We start from the raw sequence: 17,341 nt of genomic DNA on the forward strand, positions 1-17,341 counted from the left end.
ACACCTCAGCCACATATAATTTGTAGGACTCCGGTGTGCAGTCCGCAGGCTCTTACCAGCAGGTGTAGATTTCTGTGCTTTCTCCCACAGAGAAGGGCGCGTCTAATTGCTTCATTGCTTCTCAGAATAGCCGGAGGAGTGTGGTATAATTTAGATAATCTATTACAAGGTGTGTGTATGAGCTAATGGATCATTAAATGTTTAATACACCTTTGTTGAAATCCTGGAAGGAAGCTGCTATTTTGCAAGCCAATGTCTGCATGTTGCCTATTTACTGTAAATTAACCTATGTGCATGGTTGGTTTCTTGACCTGTCACTAATCCAGCTGCTGCCTATGATCCTGGACACAGTGTCCTTGGGCACAGATGTCAGAAGTGTGTTTAATATGGAAGAATCTAGGAATATAAAAAGGAGTTTTTGCTCTTACGAAGGTCTGTCAACATCTGAAAAGATTCTAGAACGAGATTTTTTTTTTGTGTTGCGATTCTAATTTCACCTTCAGCTTGGCGTCATTCTGATTTTTTTTTTCAGCTCTTATTTTGATGAGTCCCCATTATTGTGCACTTCTATCCATCCCCCAAAACACAGCTACAGCAGGGACAACTGTAGGCGAATTGTTCTCTAGAAAGAGCTTTGACAGTAAAGCACATTCAGTTCCCATGTCTATTCCCACAGTAGCCCATTTCCATGGCAAATTGTTAATCAGATCATCATCATTTATTTATATAGCGCCAACATATTCCGTAGCGCTTTACAATTGGGGACAAACACAGTAAACTAATAAACAAACTGGGTAAAACAGACAAGGAGGTGAGAAGGCCCTGCTCGCAAGCTTACAATCTATGAGACAATGGGAGTTTGATACATGAGGTTAAGTCTACATTTTGCATTTCGGTCCAGCCAGACTGCAAAGGTAAAAGTGACTCATAAGCTAAATGATCCCGTCACACAACAATGTTGGACAGGGGGTAGTTGTCTTGTGTGAATTGTGTAATGGATGGTAATAGGGTAATGTAGTGAGGTTAAGAGGGTGGTTGAGGAATATTATAAGGTTACAATATATAATACTGAAGGATCATCTTACCAGTATATTGGAAGATAAGTTTTCTGCTTGATCTAAGAATCTTATATCAAACAGATATTTGCTGCTAATGTTTTCAAGCTGTATATAGAGAACGATGTTTCTCAGTCCCATAGTATTAATGTTATCCTAAAATTGGGTCATCCTTAGGTTTTAATTAAAAGAGCAAGTACAAAATCCTACAGCACTCAACCACATATCCTCACAAAATGAAGAGTTGAGCAGGTGAGATCAGTTCCATAGAAGGATAATATGTAATAGTCAGTTAGTTAGTAAATGCAGTTTCACAGTGGTGCAATGTTCAAGTTTAAAGTTCCATTTCTCCATAACACGGAATAGCTACTACGCACTGTCTTTGTAAACTGGCATTTCATGAAATTTATAGTCTATAAATAAAGCTGAGATGACAACTATCCATATATTTTTCTGAGCTGTATAGTTGGTGTCAGACTCAGAACACATAATTCATCTGGGGCGAAAGTTTCTATGCACATAATTCTATATACAATAGGTAGGATCTGAGTATCTATGGAAACTCCTCACTACGTGAACAGTGTAGCACATACGTTTCAGGTCCATATAAATATATATACAGTATATGCATTATATACAGTGATTAGGGCTCGTCTCATCTCACGGCAGAGATACTCGTCACAGACACTCGGCTTCAAACCCAACGTTATCGTAGTGCGTTTTGTAAATACTCATATCCGGGCGGATAACTGGGGGACGATTCTTGATGGAGATTTTGGTATTATACCAAAGCTCCTGGTTCATGTCACCAACGTGCCGATAAACACTAGTTTTATTCCATGTGGGTAACGGAGGCTGAGGGACCTCTGCGGGGTGGGTGTTTTCTTTTCCAATGCAGCAGACAAATCTGTTTCTGAAAGAAACCGTACATCTTACAGGCTCAGTAGGCAACAACAGAAAAAAAAATTGTTATTTAGAAGTACATACATAATGGAGCGATTAGTACATGTGATCACTTATCATCATCATCATCATCATTTATTTATATAGCGCCACTGATTCCACAGTGCTGTACAGAGAACTCATTCACATCAGTCCCTGCCCCATTGGGGCTTACAGTCTAAATTCCCTAACATACACACACAGACAGACAGAGAGAGAGAGACTAGGGTCAATTTTGATAGCAGCCAATTAACCTACCAGTATGTTTTTGGAGTGTGGGAGGAAACCGGAGCACCCGAAGGAAACCCACACATACACGGGGAGAACATATAAACTCCACACAAATAAGGCCATGGCCGGGAATTGAACTCATGACCCCAGTGCTGTGAGGCAGAAGTGCTAACCACTGAGCCACCGTGCTGTCCACTGTGACATATCTACAGAAATTGGTCTAAATGCATATTTAATGTAGACCAGGCCTAGTGGCTCTCCAGGTATTGTGAAACTACAAACCCCAGCATGCCTTTCCAGTAGATAGCAAGCTAATAGTTGGCAGGGTATGCTGGGACTTGTAGTTTCTCAACAACTGTAGAGTTGGGCCTGATGTAGACAGTATGCATTTTCCTAACAAGCAGAGAGAACTTTTTACCAAAATGTCACATTTGCTTTCAGATAACTCAATACTGGACATTAATATACATCCAAACTTTAGCATTTTTATATAGTTGCTCAGTAAGTCTTCAAAAAATAAATTGGTTCATTAAGTTCAAACTTTATAAATTCTAACTTTGTTGATCCCTTGGAAAACAAAACCTACAATGTGACAGTTTTAGCCTACTAGGGTGAAAACCTTTCTTCCAGACCCTAAAAATGGCTCCCTGGATAAATCGTCCCTATAATAACCTCTACTAATTACAGACACAGATACCATTTCTTGTAAGAAAGGAACTCAATCCATTGTTAAAATTCTGTTAGTGAATTTGCTATCACCAACCCATGTGGGGTGAAACCTTCTTTCTTCCACAGATTACCTTTCAATGTAGTTGCTGTATATAATAATATTAAGACTGATCACAGGATCAGCCTTCATACATGGTGGAGGTGTATCCCATAGCATCCAATCAGACACTAGCTATCATTTTCTAGAACGTACTAGATAAATGACAGCTAGAATCTGATTGGTTGCTATGGGCAACACCTCCACTTTTAATTTTTTGAATGTTTAATAAACCTATCCCTAAGTGTTTAACTGACGAAAGCACAAAGTTTCACCCACGACACTGGTTATTCAAGCCTGATCTTGTAATGTACACGAGAAGCTGGTACTTACCCCCTCATGAATATAGCTGCTGTCAGTAATATCACAAACACCAGGGCAATAAGGCAGCCGATGGCAATTTTCTTCCACACTTTAAAGAAAAAGGCAGAGAGTAAGAATCAAATCTTATTACAGACAAAGTGACATCTTAAAGGAACACTGTGCAGATTATTTTCATTTATACTGCCCTGACCTACATCTCTATTATACCCTATAACAGCGTTGGCTAAACTGTGACACTTAAGGTGTTGTGAAACTTCAAGTCCCAGCATGCTTTGCCAATATATAGCAGCTTATTGCTGGAAGGGTATGCTGGGACTTGTAGTTTCACAACACCTGGAGTGTCACAGGTTAGCCAACACTGACCTATAATAACTGATTGTGCCCCGAGACACTCTACACAACACTGTCTCATATTCTGATCATTAATACATTTTCAAACAACTGTAAAGTCTTTTTTGTGTCTGTAAAAATACTTATCAACTGTGCTATCATTGAACATGTCTGCAGGAGTGTAAAAATGACGTCCTTTAATTTTCTACAGTGAAAGTGAAAGGGTCTGTATTATAAGCTTGACGTTCAAGCATGTTTAAACTGCAAAGAACGGCTTTGAATATCATCATCATGAGTTATTTATATAGCGCCACTAATTCCGCAGCGCTGTACAGAGAACTCACTCACATCAGTCCCTGGAGTCCCATTGGAGTTTACAGTCTAAATTCCCTAACATACACACACAGACAGACTAGGGTCAATTTGATAGCAACCAATTAACCTACTAGTATGTTTTTGGAGTGTGGGAGGAAACCGGAGCACCCGGAGGAAACTCACACAAACACGGAGAGAACATACAGACTCCACACAGATAAGGCCATGGTCGGGAATTGAACTCATGACCCCAGTGCTGTGAGGCAGAAGTGCTAACCACTACGCCACCATGCTGCCCATTATGGAATCAAAAGTGAATGTATCCTCAGAGATTAAATAATTGTCTATTAAAGGTAGCAGAGAATGAAATAAATAAACTCGTGGTTTGGATAACTGGTCTGGCTATATACAAGTATAATTGATAACGCGTTAGGGTGAAACTAAAACAAATGAGGCTCCTTTTTTTTTTAAATTGAGCACATGGCGGGACCAAATCTGATTTTTGGGGTCCGCCTCGGCCACTTGGTGCTTCGCCAAGAACCTCTACATTGTTTTGCATCATACGGGTGACCTGACGTTAAATTTAAAGGAAAAAACTTTTAAAGACTTTTTTTTAACAGAGAAAATATTTTAGAACTGTAAGTTGGAACCTCTATACTATAAGGGGGAGGGAGAGGTCAGTGTGTCACTAATCACATACAGTGAGAATAACGTGAGCAATACAGGAAAGTGACAATGCAAAGAATATGTATCTGCAGGTTAGAAAACAACATACAGCCACAATGAGAACTTACTTTTGGTATCATTTACTATTAGGACATCAGGCACTATAAGAAAACAAAATAAATCAGAGTTATCCAAAGGTGCAGCCGGTTATAGGATAGCAGACAACTCCACTACTGAGACACAAAACATGTTCTGCATTTCAATGCACTTTTTCCAGTGTGTACATTATGGGCCTGATTCATCAAGGCTGATTTTGTCGGTATCGCACGCAAATCACTCTGCGCATGCCCACGCGCAACTAAATGCAGCAACGTTCAATGCGTCTTCATATGCAAAGGACACTTACTACAGTCTACGATTTGTGGGAGGGAACGGGGCGGCCGTAGTCAATGTACAGTAAGGGCGCGCCAAATTCGAGCTCAGGCAGCCTCGCCCGAATCCAGCTCTGGGCATCCCAAAGTTACTTGTTTTTCTGCCATATCTCTTGCTCCAGCTACAGGGCTAGTCTAAGTCCTGATCAGTAGTGATGACAGTCTCGTATGCATGCTATAACATGTGTTTGCAATCTATTGTTTGGAGGCTTCAGGGCTACCTCTTTGGTAAGTTAGCTCTCAATTTAAAAACACATATGTCTGGCCCAAATATATGGGACTCTCACTGTTTAGAGTTAGGACCACCCTATTAGCAGGAGCGCCGTGGAGTGGCGGGTGGCTTTAACATACATTTGCAAATGTGTGCAACTAATACTTTTGCATTTTTATCTGCAGTAGAAATGGCAGATCTGTTGCTGGCTATAGCAGTGTGCTGGGGGAATTTTCTGTGTGTTTGTTCCTTTGAGGATAACCCCAACCTTTCAAGCACCTGCTATAGCCTATAAATGGATTGAGCAACTTCAACTTCTGTATGTGTTTGCAAACACAAGCAACTGTAAAAACTATTTTATGTTCAATAGACATTAAAATCATCCTAATAAATGTATTTTGTGGTGAAAAAAATGCAAAAAAAACCCACATTTTTTAAACTGTTTTGTCATTAATGCCTATAGTGTTAACAGGTGACATTAATTCAGTAGGTTTTCTTTTCTGTGCTTTTGCGGATTTATAATCCCCCTAGGTATTGGACGTATCCTGCAGGTCTTGTCTAATAGAACAGACAGCTCTAGCAGAACTCATCACGTATCTTCAGATAAGTTCTTTGTTGAATTCAGGAGTACACAGAGCTGATTCACATGTGTTATAAAACAAACGCACGTTGCGCTCACTACGCGTTCCTTGATGAATCAGGGCCGTTATTTTGACTAAATCTGAGGACGCAGGCTGACTGGAGACACTACCGTTACTGTGACAATATACAGCGTACACCGGTAGTCGCTATAGCTGGTTGTGATGTTTGTGCCATTGTTATGCTGAATGATGTTTCATTATTCAGTACATCATCTATGGCTTATGTAACAGAATTCAATTTATTTATGGATAAAACAATCTCGGCTGTAGCCAGCTCCTGCGCATGGCAAAGCAGATGTGTTTTTAGTGAAGGGGTGATAGGTGCGCTCTACGGCTTCACAAACACTAGAGATACTCCCCCAGCGGATGTTGGGAGCTATGAGAGCTCGCCAACAAATGTTCCCAAACTATTGCACTTGTTCCCTATCTTTTCTTCTGAGCTTCCCGACGCTGAGCTAAAAAATCTGCCATAGACGTACCCCAAAGTAACTATCCAATAATGCAATAATGATCCTATTATAACTGATCTGGCCTCGTGTAGCCAAAGTGTACGGTGATCCAGTCATTTGCCGCTTGAGCTGAACAGTGGGCCTTAATTCTCAGCCTTATAATCCGCTATTGGTTGGGTGTGTGGTACAAATTATCTCGGTAATTCTTGAACTTGCCCTTAATTACCAGACAATTTGTGGGCGATATTCATAAGAATGCAGTCATATCAGTACACCAGGAACCAGTGACATCACTGAGACATAACGCACAGAGTTTATGGTGCACTGAATAATGGACCAGCTCGTACAATGGCTTTAACGTGTGTTCAGTGTTTGTAAGTACTTACACGTTGAGTTATAACAGAAAGGAGACGCTTGACTTGATTTCTCATCACAGACGTTCAGTTCGAAGGTCCCTTCGTTTATCTGCCCAACTCCAAAGTTATACCAGGCGGGTCTGTTAGACACAAGGACAATACGATTACATCGGTAGAGAAACAATTCCCTGCAAGCCCACCATAACTTAACAGAATTCTTTTTATTGGGGTATTTAAATGGAAAGGGAAAGGGATAGACAAAAAAGGAAGGGAACGGGGAGCGGTACATAGTGGGGAGCAGACAAAACACAAGATACATGCAATCAAAATATGAAGCGGCATCAGTGCATGAGGGTTAATACACAAGGCATTCTTCAGAAGCCCACCATAACTTAATGACCACACTATAGACTTATATATTGGATTATATATATATATATATATATATATATATATATATATATATATGTATATACACCAGATATTGTTCAGACTTGATCAGGATACTATCAACTATAGATGTGTACTATAACAGACATATACTAATATACAGTATCTATACTGTATATAGAGAGAAGAACTTTCACTCAATGTAAAAAATGGGAGAACAAAATGTAAATCTGCCCGATATAACTTGGAGACCACCCGGAATAAATGTATATTGTTCCAACAAAGTAAATACAATAGCAGTACAAGGATTTGATGACCGCCTGCCAGACTCTATTGTTGTGAATGACACACAGATAGCAGATAGATGAAATGATTGAGAAGCTGAGACTAAGGGACCTGTCAAATGCGTGATGACAACGCGGCACTTATGAAGGATTGAAGTTTCCACTTTTAATTTTATTTGCTGTTTACCTCATCTCACATCCTTTTGCCTATTTGCAAGGTATCAAAATTATTTCCCTCATAATAGATTAAAATGGTTAAATTCCTCCGCAGAGTACTACACGAGCAGACTAAATTCCCCAACGGTGTAAAGTCAGTTTTCGATATGTAAACAGAGTGACAAGCAGCACAGAGCAAAAACGAGGGACTAGTGGTACTTTCATATTGTCTCCAGCAGAGGGCAGCAGACTCAATGATTGGCAAATCATCTTTCTGTGTGAATCCTCTATTCCATAAATATATAATTCAGATCAAGAAATAAAAAAAACATGAAATATTGGAAATGGAAACCTGGATACAACAGTAATAAAAGCTGCAGTCAGGAGCATTCACTGATTGTGACTAAATAAAAACATAAAAGGCATACTTAACCACAGATGATCATTAACAAGTGATCTATCTCAGAATTAGGCAACCAGTGGCTCTCCGCAGTTCATATGGAACTACAAGTTCAAGCATGCCCTGTCAGAAAGTCACATGTTCTATATCCTGCATTTTGGTAATGAGCTGCAGTACCTACCCTCACCCTGAGGGGGGTGCTGTATGCTATTGATATTAATTGAGGCAACAATAGTACACCCATCTATACATAGAAAATAATCTATACTTTTACCAATCGCCAACCAAAGTCTTCATTTACTGGGCAGGAAGAATTTGTCTATATATGTTGATATAGGATGATCAAAAAATGTTTAAACTATACTGGATGGGGCTATTAGAAATAAAGACCTGTACAACATACCTGCTGTTGGTTAAGTTCTTAATATTCCCTTCAATCTGCTCCTTCGTGGCTATATTTAATCCATTTTCTGAGCAGGTCATGCTGGCGTTGTCATATCCGGGGCTATAGTTACTGATATTTATGGGGAGTTCATATACAGCACCTGAACGTACAGAATTAGAGGATTAAGTCTTTCACATGGGCATTTTTACACTGTGTGAGGTCTACTGTGTTCCAGTGATACATATATGGAATTATATTCACATTTGTCCCCACCAGTCTGTGGCCAAATTTGAAAAAGTTAATTGAGCCATGAACTACTCCCAGGCGTTACGGGTTATGTTTTTTAATTGAAGCCCTAGGTGCATGCTCCACAGACTGTGATTGTGCTGGGGGCTGGGGACTTTGGACCCTTCCCAAAAGGGAAAGAGCTCCTCCCCATTTCCCAGGAGCCAAAAGGCCCCAAAAAGGGGGAAAAAAAAGAACTTCAGTTAACAAACAGTTAAATTTATATTGTAAAAGCACTGAGAGAGTGCTGTACATCCTGATTTCTACATATGTGTATACCAGCTCGCTAATGTACCTTTCAAGGCTTCTGTAACATTGTTCAAGATAAGAAGTTATTAAGAGTCTTTGAGCCCACCTCTACCTCGAGCAGGCCACCTTCTCCCCTAGGTAGGCTGAAGCTTTCCCTAGTGGAACTGGTTCTTCAGCCCCCTGCCCTGGTACCACAGGTCGAGAAACTCTTATCTAAATAGACATGAACCTGACCCACTCCATCCGGGAGATATTTGTCTGCTCCCAAACTTAGTATTGACTCTTGAATTAACCTTTGCTCAATTAAATAACGATCATGACTTGTCAGGTAATCTATAGCTCCCAACTGTCCCGATTCCAGAGGTCCCAATGGGCGGACATTGAAAGGGACGGGGATATGATCAATTAGTGGGATGGGGGAGGTTTGTGTGAATTGTGGGGAGAGGTCCTCACAGATCGGGGAGAAGGCTTATTGTGTCCTGCTTTTTCTGACTAAACGTTGGGAGGTACAGCTAATTAACTAAGCCCAGCGTGTAAGAAAAAGTCAATGTTAAGTTTGGGGGCAGACAGATATCACACGGATGGAATGGGTCAGTTGGCCGTCTCTGTGTCTACTGTTTGCAGCGGACTGGAAGGTGTTAGGTAATGCCACAGGGGCGGGGCCGAAATGCGAATAGCGTCATGGAGGCTCCTATCCCGCCCGTTTCACTCTGAAGCAGGCAGGATACGGGAGAATGGCCTGCTCTCTCGGGAGACCTATCCGGAATTCGGGAGTCTCCCGGACATTGCGGGAAAGCTGGCAAGTATGGTGTAATCACAACTTTGACGATGAAACTGGTACAACTGCTGGGAGGTTAGCAGTATATAGACTCCCAACCCAAACTGAGAGACGTAAATGTAGCAAACTCACCTGTTTTAATCGCACAAAATGTAAACCTTACATTTGTGCAATCCTTTATCAAAGTGGCAACGTTATTTTTAGAACAAGGCAGAGGTGCCCCCCGTAGAATGACGATCATCCGCTCTTCCACCCAGCCCCACCTGGTTAAAAATACATAAATAAATAAATATACACATTTACATATACCATTTGGATGTCTCTAATAATCTGTAAACCCAAGTGCTCAGCACGGGTTATTTTTAAAACCTTGGTTATGAACAGTTTCACAAACTCTATCACGTTGCTTTTCATACTCACTTGTCGAACTTGTAGCCGTGGTTATAAGCATTGGTGATTTGCTCTAAGGTGGCCAGGGTGCTGGAAGAAGATTCACAGGCAACTTTAGCCCCATCGTAATCCAATGATGTATTGTTTACCATAAACACTCCAGAAACGACTGTAAAAAAAAAAAGAAAAATAAATGGTAAACCGTCTCCAGTACAATGGATGCTTGAAAGCGCGTCCTGTCACCCTCACAGAGCGCGAGCAGCCATTTTGTGAGCTGAACCAATATTCATGAAAATACAGCCTATCAAAAGACTAGGAACTGGTGAAATTCCCTGCACGGTACACGGCAAACTACGTTTGTTGCACCAGCAAAGAAAAATGAACTGGAGGAATAAGATAAAAAGATCAGCTGTGAAGCAGAGATGATTTGTGTCGGGTGATGACACTATAGTCTATGGCATGAATGGCAAAGCTACAGAATGTTCCATGACAAGCGTGTGGACAGTGCATTATGAGAGGCCTGAGATGCCAAAGGTCGTGTGCTTATAGCGTCGTTAGATAATCCAGCCATGGTCATGCTCAGGGGCAAACTCAGGATTTGTAGAGGGGGGTTTCCACACCACGCCACCAGTGAGCGTGACCAGCATGCATGGGGGCGTAGCTATAATATCAGACAGTGCTTGGCTGCTCTCCAACTCTTTCTATGCCTATAATATACATGGGCAATGCTGCGTGCACTACTGTTAGGTGCACACAGCTCTCCCTTTTCAAACAGAGCTGGGTGAAGCGGGAGCAGGGTCCAGCCGCCTCAATTATACAGTGTCCACAGGCTTGGTGGGGGGTTTCCAGGCACTAGGAAATCCCCCCTCCCCCCCTCGGTTTGCCTATGATGCTCTGGCCCAAACTGGTACTACTTCTAGATTTTTGAAAGCATTAAAAGAATAGGGTGGGTTACAATAATAACAGGAAATAAATATCAGACTCATAGCAAGAGTTAGAATTATTTAAGAAGGGCAACTAACATGGTGCATGGCCTACAGCACAAAACTCACCCGGAAAGGCTAAAAGATCTTAATATGTATAGTTTGGAGCAGAGAAGGGAACGGAGGGGACATGATAGAAACTTTCATATATATCAAGGGTTTGAACAAGTTACATGAGGGAAACATTCTCCAAAGGAAGAGAAGTATTAGAACACGAGGACATGTACTGACACTGGGGGGAAGTAGGTTCAGAGGAAATGTGAGGAAAAACTACTTCACAGAAGGGGTAGTGGATACGTGGAATATCCTCCCATCAGAGGTGGTTGAGGCTAATACAGTAGAGCAGGTTAAACATGCTTGGGATAGATATAAGAATATTCTTATAAAGAATAAATGATCAAATAGGGTTTAAGGTTAATAAAACAATGGGCAGACTAGATGGACCAAGTGGTTCTTATCTGCCGTGAAATTCTATGTTTCTTTACCAGATTCCATGGAATGAGACAAGCTGACTCTTTTGTATTCAAAACTGTGTGATACATATTTAAAGTGACCTTATTAAGTTTTGATTCTGGTCTGGAAGTAACTTTATACCAGAATCCCCACTGTACTGTCTGATACTATGTATATAGAACAAATGTAACAGCTGAGCAAGGTACATTGCACTTTATATACCATAAGACAACCATTGATAAAGCTCCGTCCGATTAATTTATTCTTTTGAATGTACTTACAAAGCATCCAAACCATAACTCCAGAAACGTATTTTATTTTTAATCCTTTCCATACACTAGAACCTATATACCATACCACGGGGGGTTGGGTGGTGCGACTATTGTACAAGTAGAATGATTTGGGGAAAGGTAAGACAGGGAACATAACTAGTTAATGTACTTGTGGGAATAGAGGTGAGAATGTACAGCGCCTGATTCAAGTCGCTTTAGGCTAATACGCTCGTAGCACCCCCACCTCATTATGTTCCTGTGTTTTTCAAACTCAGCGTATGGAATACATTGTATCATTCTCAACCTCAGCACTTCTCTGATTGGTTAACTTATTACAGTTGATCAATATTATCATATTATTTTTATTATATTATTATCATATTATTATTATTATCTATTTTATTTTGCTGAATAGCAAACTAAACCCTAACCTAAATATTAGATCCGGTGCTTCCTAAAAATAATATTATATTATTTGTCATTTTAACATCTGGGACCAATAGCTCTGTGTCCCTAAAATCACACAACATCGCGATTTGGATTCAGTTGGTCGAATCCAAAAGACCAGGGGGTATATTTACTAAATTGCGGGTTTGAAAAAGTGGAGATGTTGCCTATAGCAACCAATCACATTCTAGTTATTTATTTAGTGCATTCTAGAAAATGACAGCTAGAATCTGATAGGTTGCTATAGGCAACATCTTTACTTTTTCAAACCCGCAGTTTAATAAATATACCCGCTAGGTCAGTTCTAATTGCTTAAGTTTCGTCAGAATGCCATACCCCATGGCTGGGTTCAGAACACCCCTAGTTTGTATTAGATCTGAGGCCAAGATATGCAGCTGTAATGATTATGTATAAATATAATAATAATGACACACAATTGTGAAGATTGGGTACTTTTAAGTGGATTAAACAACAAATCACAAGCAAACACGGAGCATCAGAGAACATAAAAACAAGTCTCACCTTGTACAGGGTCTGCAGAACATGACGCTACGATCAGTGTGAGGATCAGGCAGAGTGGCAGAGTGTGTTGAAACATGCTGACCGACGCTCTTCACTGTCTCAGGTGTCTCACAAACAGCCCTTTACTGCTTCTACCTATGGTGGGAGGGTCTTAGGCCAAGCCTTGTGTGACACAGACCGTCACCCATTCCTGGGTGGGAGTGGAGGGTCGTGACGCCAGAACGTAGCTGCACCCGTGTTACGAGTGTCATTCTATCCCCTTTACGTCATCAAAATACCTTATATAAATCATGTACTGCTCACTATAAACACCAGCCCCAGGCATTGTAATAGAATATATCCTATACTAGCAATAGTGCACCCAACGTGATCATTTTACTGAATCTTACATCCAGATCGACAGTATTTTACTGGTATAAATAAGTAATTGATAAAGATCAAGATGTAAAAAATAAAAGAGGCAAAAAGTAAATCTTAGAAAATTAAAATAACATCAACATATAGAAACATTTTCTATAGGGGCATACATATAGATAAACAGATATTATATAGATATATATTATATAAATAAATGGATAGATATTAGATAGATGGTAGATAAATAGATATTAGATAGAAATGAGATATAGATTGACAGATAGATAGATATGAGGTAGATATTAGATAAATATTAGATATGAGATTGATATTAGACAGATAGATATGAGATAGATATTAGATATGTAGATAGATATTATATAGATATGAGATAGATATGAGATAGATGATAGATATTAGATATGTAGATAGATATGAAATAGATATTAGATATAGTTAGATATGAAATAGATAGGATATCGATATGGATAGATATTAGATAGGTATGGTTAATGTCAAGAATTACAGGTATAATTTGTACCACACACCCAACCAACGGCGGATTATAAGGCTGAGATATGAGGCCACTACGTTAGGGCGCCCACGGGTACGCTGTAAGACTCACACCTGGGCTGATCCCGCTGTTTAGCCCAAAATGAACTGATTTGCCGCCCGTCCCCTTCTGTCCTCACACCCGGAGGGGAAGTGCAAAAAGTTGGCTAGTATGATATACTATATCTAAAATGAATAAAAAGAGCATGGTGTACTGTAATGTATAGCAGGAGACCTATATACTCCATTGACCTACCCATACCTGGTTTGAGACGCAAGTTTAACGGACACTTTGACTCACTAATTTTCCATGTACTTTGTGAGAATTCTCTTCTTAAGTACGCTTTACTAGACCTAAACCACACAGAATCACCCCTGTGGAATGTGGATCACATGTCAGTAATCTGGGGGAACTGGTTCTGTTATGTTTTAGACTGAGCACGCAATGTACACTGCGTGTTCCTATCAGTCTATTTACATGCAAACTTAAGGATGGTTTTCATATCTGTTTTCTAAAGATACGATTCAGCACAAAAAGTTCAGATATTTATCATTTTACTGAAGGAATAAATGTCCCTCAGAGTTGGCTGAGGACATTTGCCTCAGGTACCCACCTGCCATGTTGTTTGCATTTACAATGGTAATGTATAAATACTACTGTCCTCTACTGCTCAGTAAGGTGCAAATTAAACGCCTAATACAAAAGACACTTGATGAAGAATTTACCATAATAAAAAGCATTTAAGATGACTGGTGTTAAAGTATTCCTTCATTGCGGATAAAACCGAAAGACTTGAATTACTCTGTAGTTGAACGGCTCTTTCTAAAGAAGTTGCTAAGGGATATATTTACTAAACTGCGCGTATGAAAAAGTAGAGATGTTGCCTATAGCAACCAATCAGATTCTAGCTGTCATTCTGTAGAATGCACTGAATAAATGAAAGCAAGAATCTAATTGGTTGCTACAGGCAACATCTCCACTTTTTCAAAACCAGTTCAGTAAAAATTACCCCTAAGGCTCATTTAAGACTCTAGTTTCCCCATCTGTCAATTATAATATTTATGTTAAATGGAATATGACTGACATAGTAAATAGAGACATTGCCTATGTCTATTCCTTAAATTTTAAGTGGATTTAATATATTGTCAGTTGTTTAGAGATATAAATAATATATACTATATAAAATATGTATATCTATTATATTTTTTCATCTTTAGTTATATTTTGATGTAATATTATGTGTTTTTATACTATTGTAAATTAAATGTTTTTTAAAAAAAAAATATTGGTACTTCTGAAGTGGATATTAATTAATTGATATATATTTTTTTAATTTGTGTATTATTTATGCGTATGTCCTATCTGTGCAGTTGTGTTGTAGTTTTTGCACGTGTGTGTGTGTGTGTGTGTGTGTGTGTGTAAGTGTGTGTAATGTCTTATTACGTTGCTCAGAACACCCCTCAAAATGTACTTCTCAGCCGAAGTGGAACATGGAATTCTCACCTCTTTGTCTGTTTTACCGTTTGTTTATTAGTTTACTATGTTTGTCCCCAATTGTAAAGCGCTACGGAATATGTTGGTGCTATATAAATAAATGATGATGATGATGATGGAATTCTAGTAAAAGTACAGGATGAGGAGACAACCCCAAAGATGGAGACCTCGCCACCCACCTTTCCCAATTCTACAAATGCGCTCTCTCGCTGGAGTCAAATCTTGGGTGGACATTGAGTCAGCTGCCCTAAACATATTTTCTCCTTGTTGCTTCACAAAACTTAAGGCCATCATCCCTGATTTCCTATCACGACCGCTTTCTCATGCTAGGTTTATGTTCAGACCAATAAGAAATATCCTCACTTCTCATCGCCAACCTCAATTTCTCTTCAGTGAAACAATCTGCAGCCTACCCCCAGGTATGACCCCTCAACATTTTTCTCATCGCGAATTAGGATATGAAGTTTACAAGTAACCTCACTATCATGGGGTACATTCGACCCGCCCTGAGCTACAATCTGGGCCAGCACCTGTCGCCCAAGCATTTTTATCAGTAAACGCGAATTCGCCACATATATTAATCCACGGACCCAAACAGTACCTGTGCCCCCTAGAGTAATTCCATCCTTTTTCCCATCCTCTAGAGCAGTTTCTTAATTCTGGTCCTCACGCACCCCCAGCACCTCATGTTTTCAGGATTTCTTTAACCATGTACAGGTGACTTAGTCTATCTAGCTGGGTTAGTAATTACTCTACCTGTTCCACACACAGAAATCGATTCAGAGCGTTAAGAGTAGGCACCTGGTGTCCCCCAATGGACTAAGAGAAACGGTTTTTACACACATAAATATCCTATTTTCTTTCTTGTCCTTTGGTGGACACCGAAGAACAGGCTGCCCAGTCACACTATAAGCCTGACGGATAACAGCCTTAATCCACCGCGTAATAGTCACCTTGGAAGATGGCCAGCCTATCATGTGTGCATCATAGAGAATCAAAAAATCATCAGTCTTGCGCACATCCCGAGTCCTACGCCCATAAATGCACAAGGCTCGGCCAACATCGAGAGAATGAATAGAAACTTCGTCCTCTGAAGCAGACGTAGTCAAGGCAGGAATGACAATGTCTTGATTTAAATGAAATCTAGACACTACTTAGGAAGATGAGAAGGCTTGATTCGAAGAACTGCCCTGTCCACATGAAAAACAAAAAGAGGAGACTTGCCAGACCAAAAGGAAGGAGCCTGAAATTGGAAGTGCTCTCACCGAACTACAAACCTCAAAAGGGACTGATGACCCTCCCAGATGGGACAGTCATCAGAAATGAGAGATTGGAAAGCTTCTCGTAAAGCAAGTCGCTTTCATGGACATGAGAGAAGGTCTGTGGTCAAGAATCGCCTGGGAGGAAGACTGAGCAGATTTATTTTGTACCCCTGGTCCACAACTCCCCGTTCTCAAAGAAAACTAGAAGAGAAGAGTAGACTTGCAGGACAAGGCTGCCAACTTTGAAACTCTTCTATCAGTAGAAATGGAAAACAGTCATCCACATCAGAAATTTCAAATATAGAGTCCAACGGTGCAGGGGGTGAATGCTGTAGAGCATTTATGACTAAGTTGAGATTCCAAGGGAAAACGGGAGGGACATAGGGAGGTTGCATGTGAAGTACACCCTTCAAAAAACAAAAAAGGCTGATAATCCACTAAGCGAGCCAGTCTTCTTTGAAAGAAGCCGGAGAGTGTGGACACATGAACCTTGAGAGTACTAAGACGCATCCAACTCCTCTTGTAAATAACCTCGGTAAACAAAAAAAAAGTAGGAAACCCTTTTCTCTCACACAGGAAATATTTTCTCCATACTGTGATAATTTCTGGCTGAAACCGGGTACTACCCCGAAGCATGGTTTGCACTGTACAAATCACAAACTCTTTGCTATAAAGATCATGGCTTCAGCAGCCACGCCGTTAAAGGCACTCTAAACCAACAGCCATAGATAGAACGTCAGTGTATGAGGCCATTCTGGAGCTACCAGAATGACCTGAATGCCCTCTCTCTCTCCACCTTCTTCTAGACCCACGGAAGCACTGCTATTCGAGGGAATAGGTAAACCATGACGTCTACCTAGAAAACCCTTGGATCTCTATCCCCGGAGCGAAATAACACTGCATTGTGGTTCAAATGAGACTTTATCATGTCAATGTCTGGTTGACCCCACCGGTCTACAATCCG

At 40.3% G+C, this 17,341-nt stretch overlaps 1 protein-coding gene across 1 annotated transcript; it reads right to left on the bottom strand.

The window, feature by feature from the left end:
- Window position 1: 1 nt before the first annotated feature.
- On the bottom strand, window positions 2–13,131 carry LOC142103916 (uncharacterized). Its single transcript, XM_075188297.1, has 8 exons — window positions 12,712–13,131; window positions 10,065–10,203; window positions 9,777–9,907; window positions 8,351–8,492; window positions 6,748–6,857; window positions 4,758–4,790; window positions 3,328–3,406; window positions 2–1,968 (listed from the first exon to the last, which is right to left on the bottom strand). The coding sequence occupies exons 1-8, from the start codon at window positions 12,785–12,787 to the stop codon at window positions 1,734–1,736; spliced, it is 945 nt and encodes a 314-aa protein (XP_075044398.1). The 5' UTR covers window positions 12,788–13,131; the 3' UTR covers window positions 2–1,733.
- Window positions 13,132–17,341: the final 4,210 nt, after the last annotated feature.

The sequence above is a fragment of the Mixophyes fleayi genome, chromosome 10 (assembly GCF_038048845.1).
Source record: "Mixophyes fleayi isolate aMixFle1 chromosome 10, aMixFle1.hap1, whole genome shotgun sequence".
In the NCBI taxonomy this organism is placed as follows: domain Eukaryota; kingdom Metazoa; phylum Chordata; class Amphibia; order Anura; family Limnodynastidae; genus Mixophyes; species Mixophyes fleayi.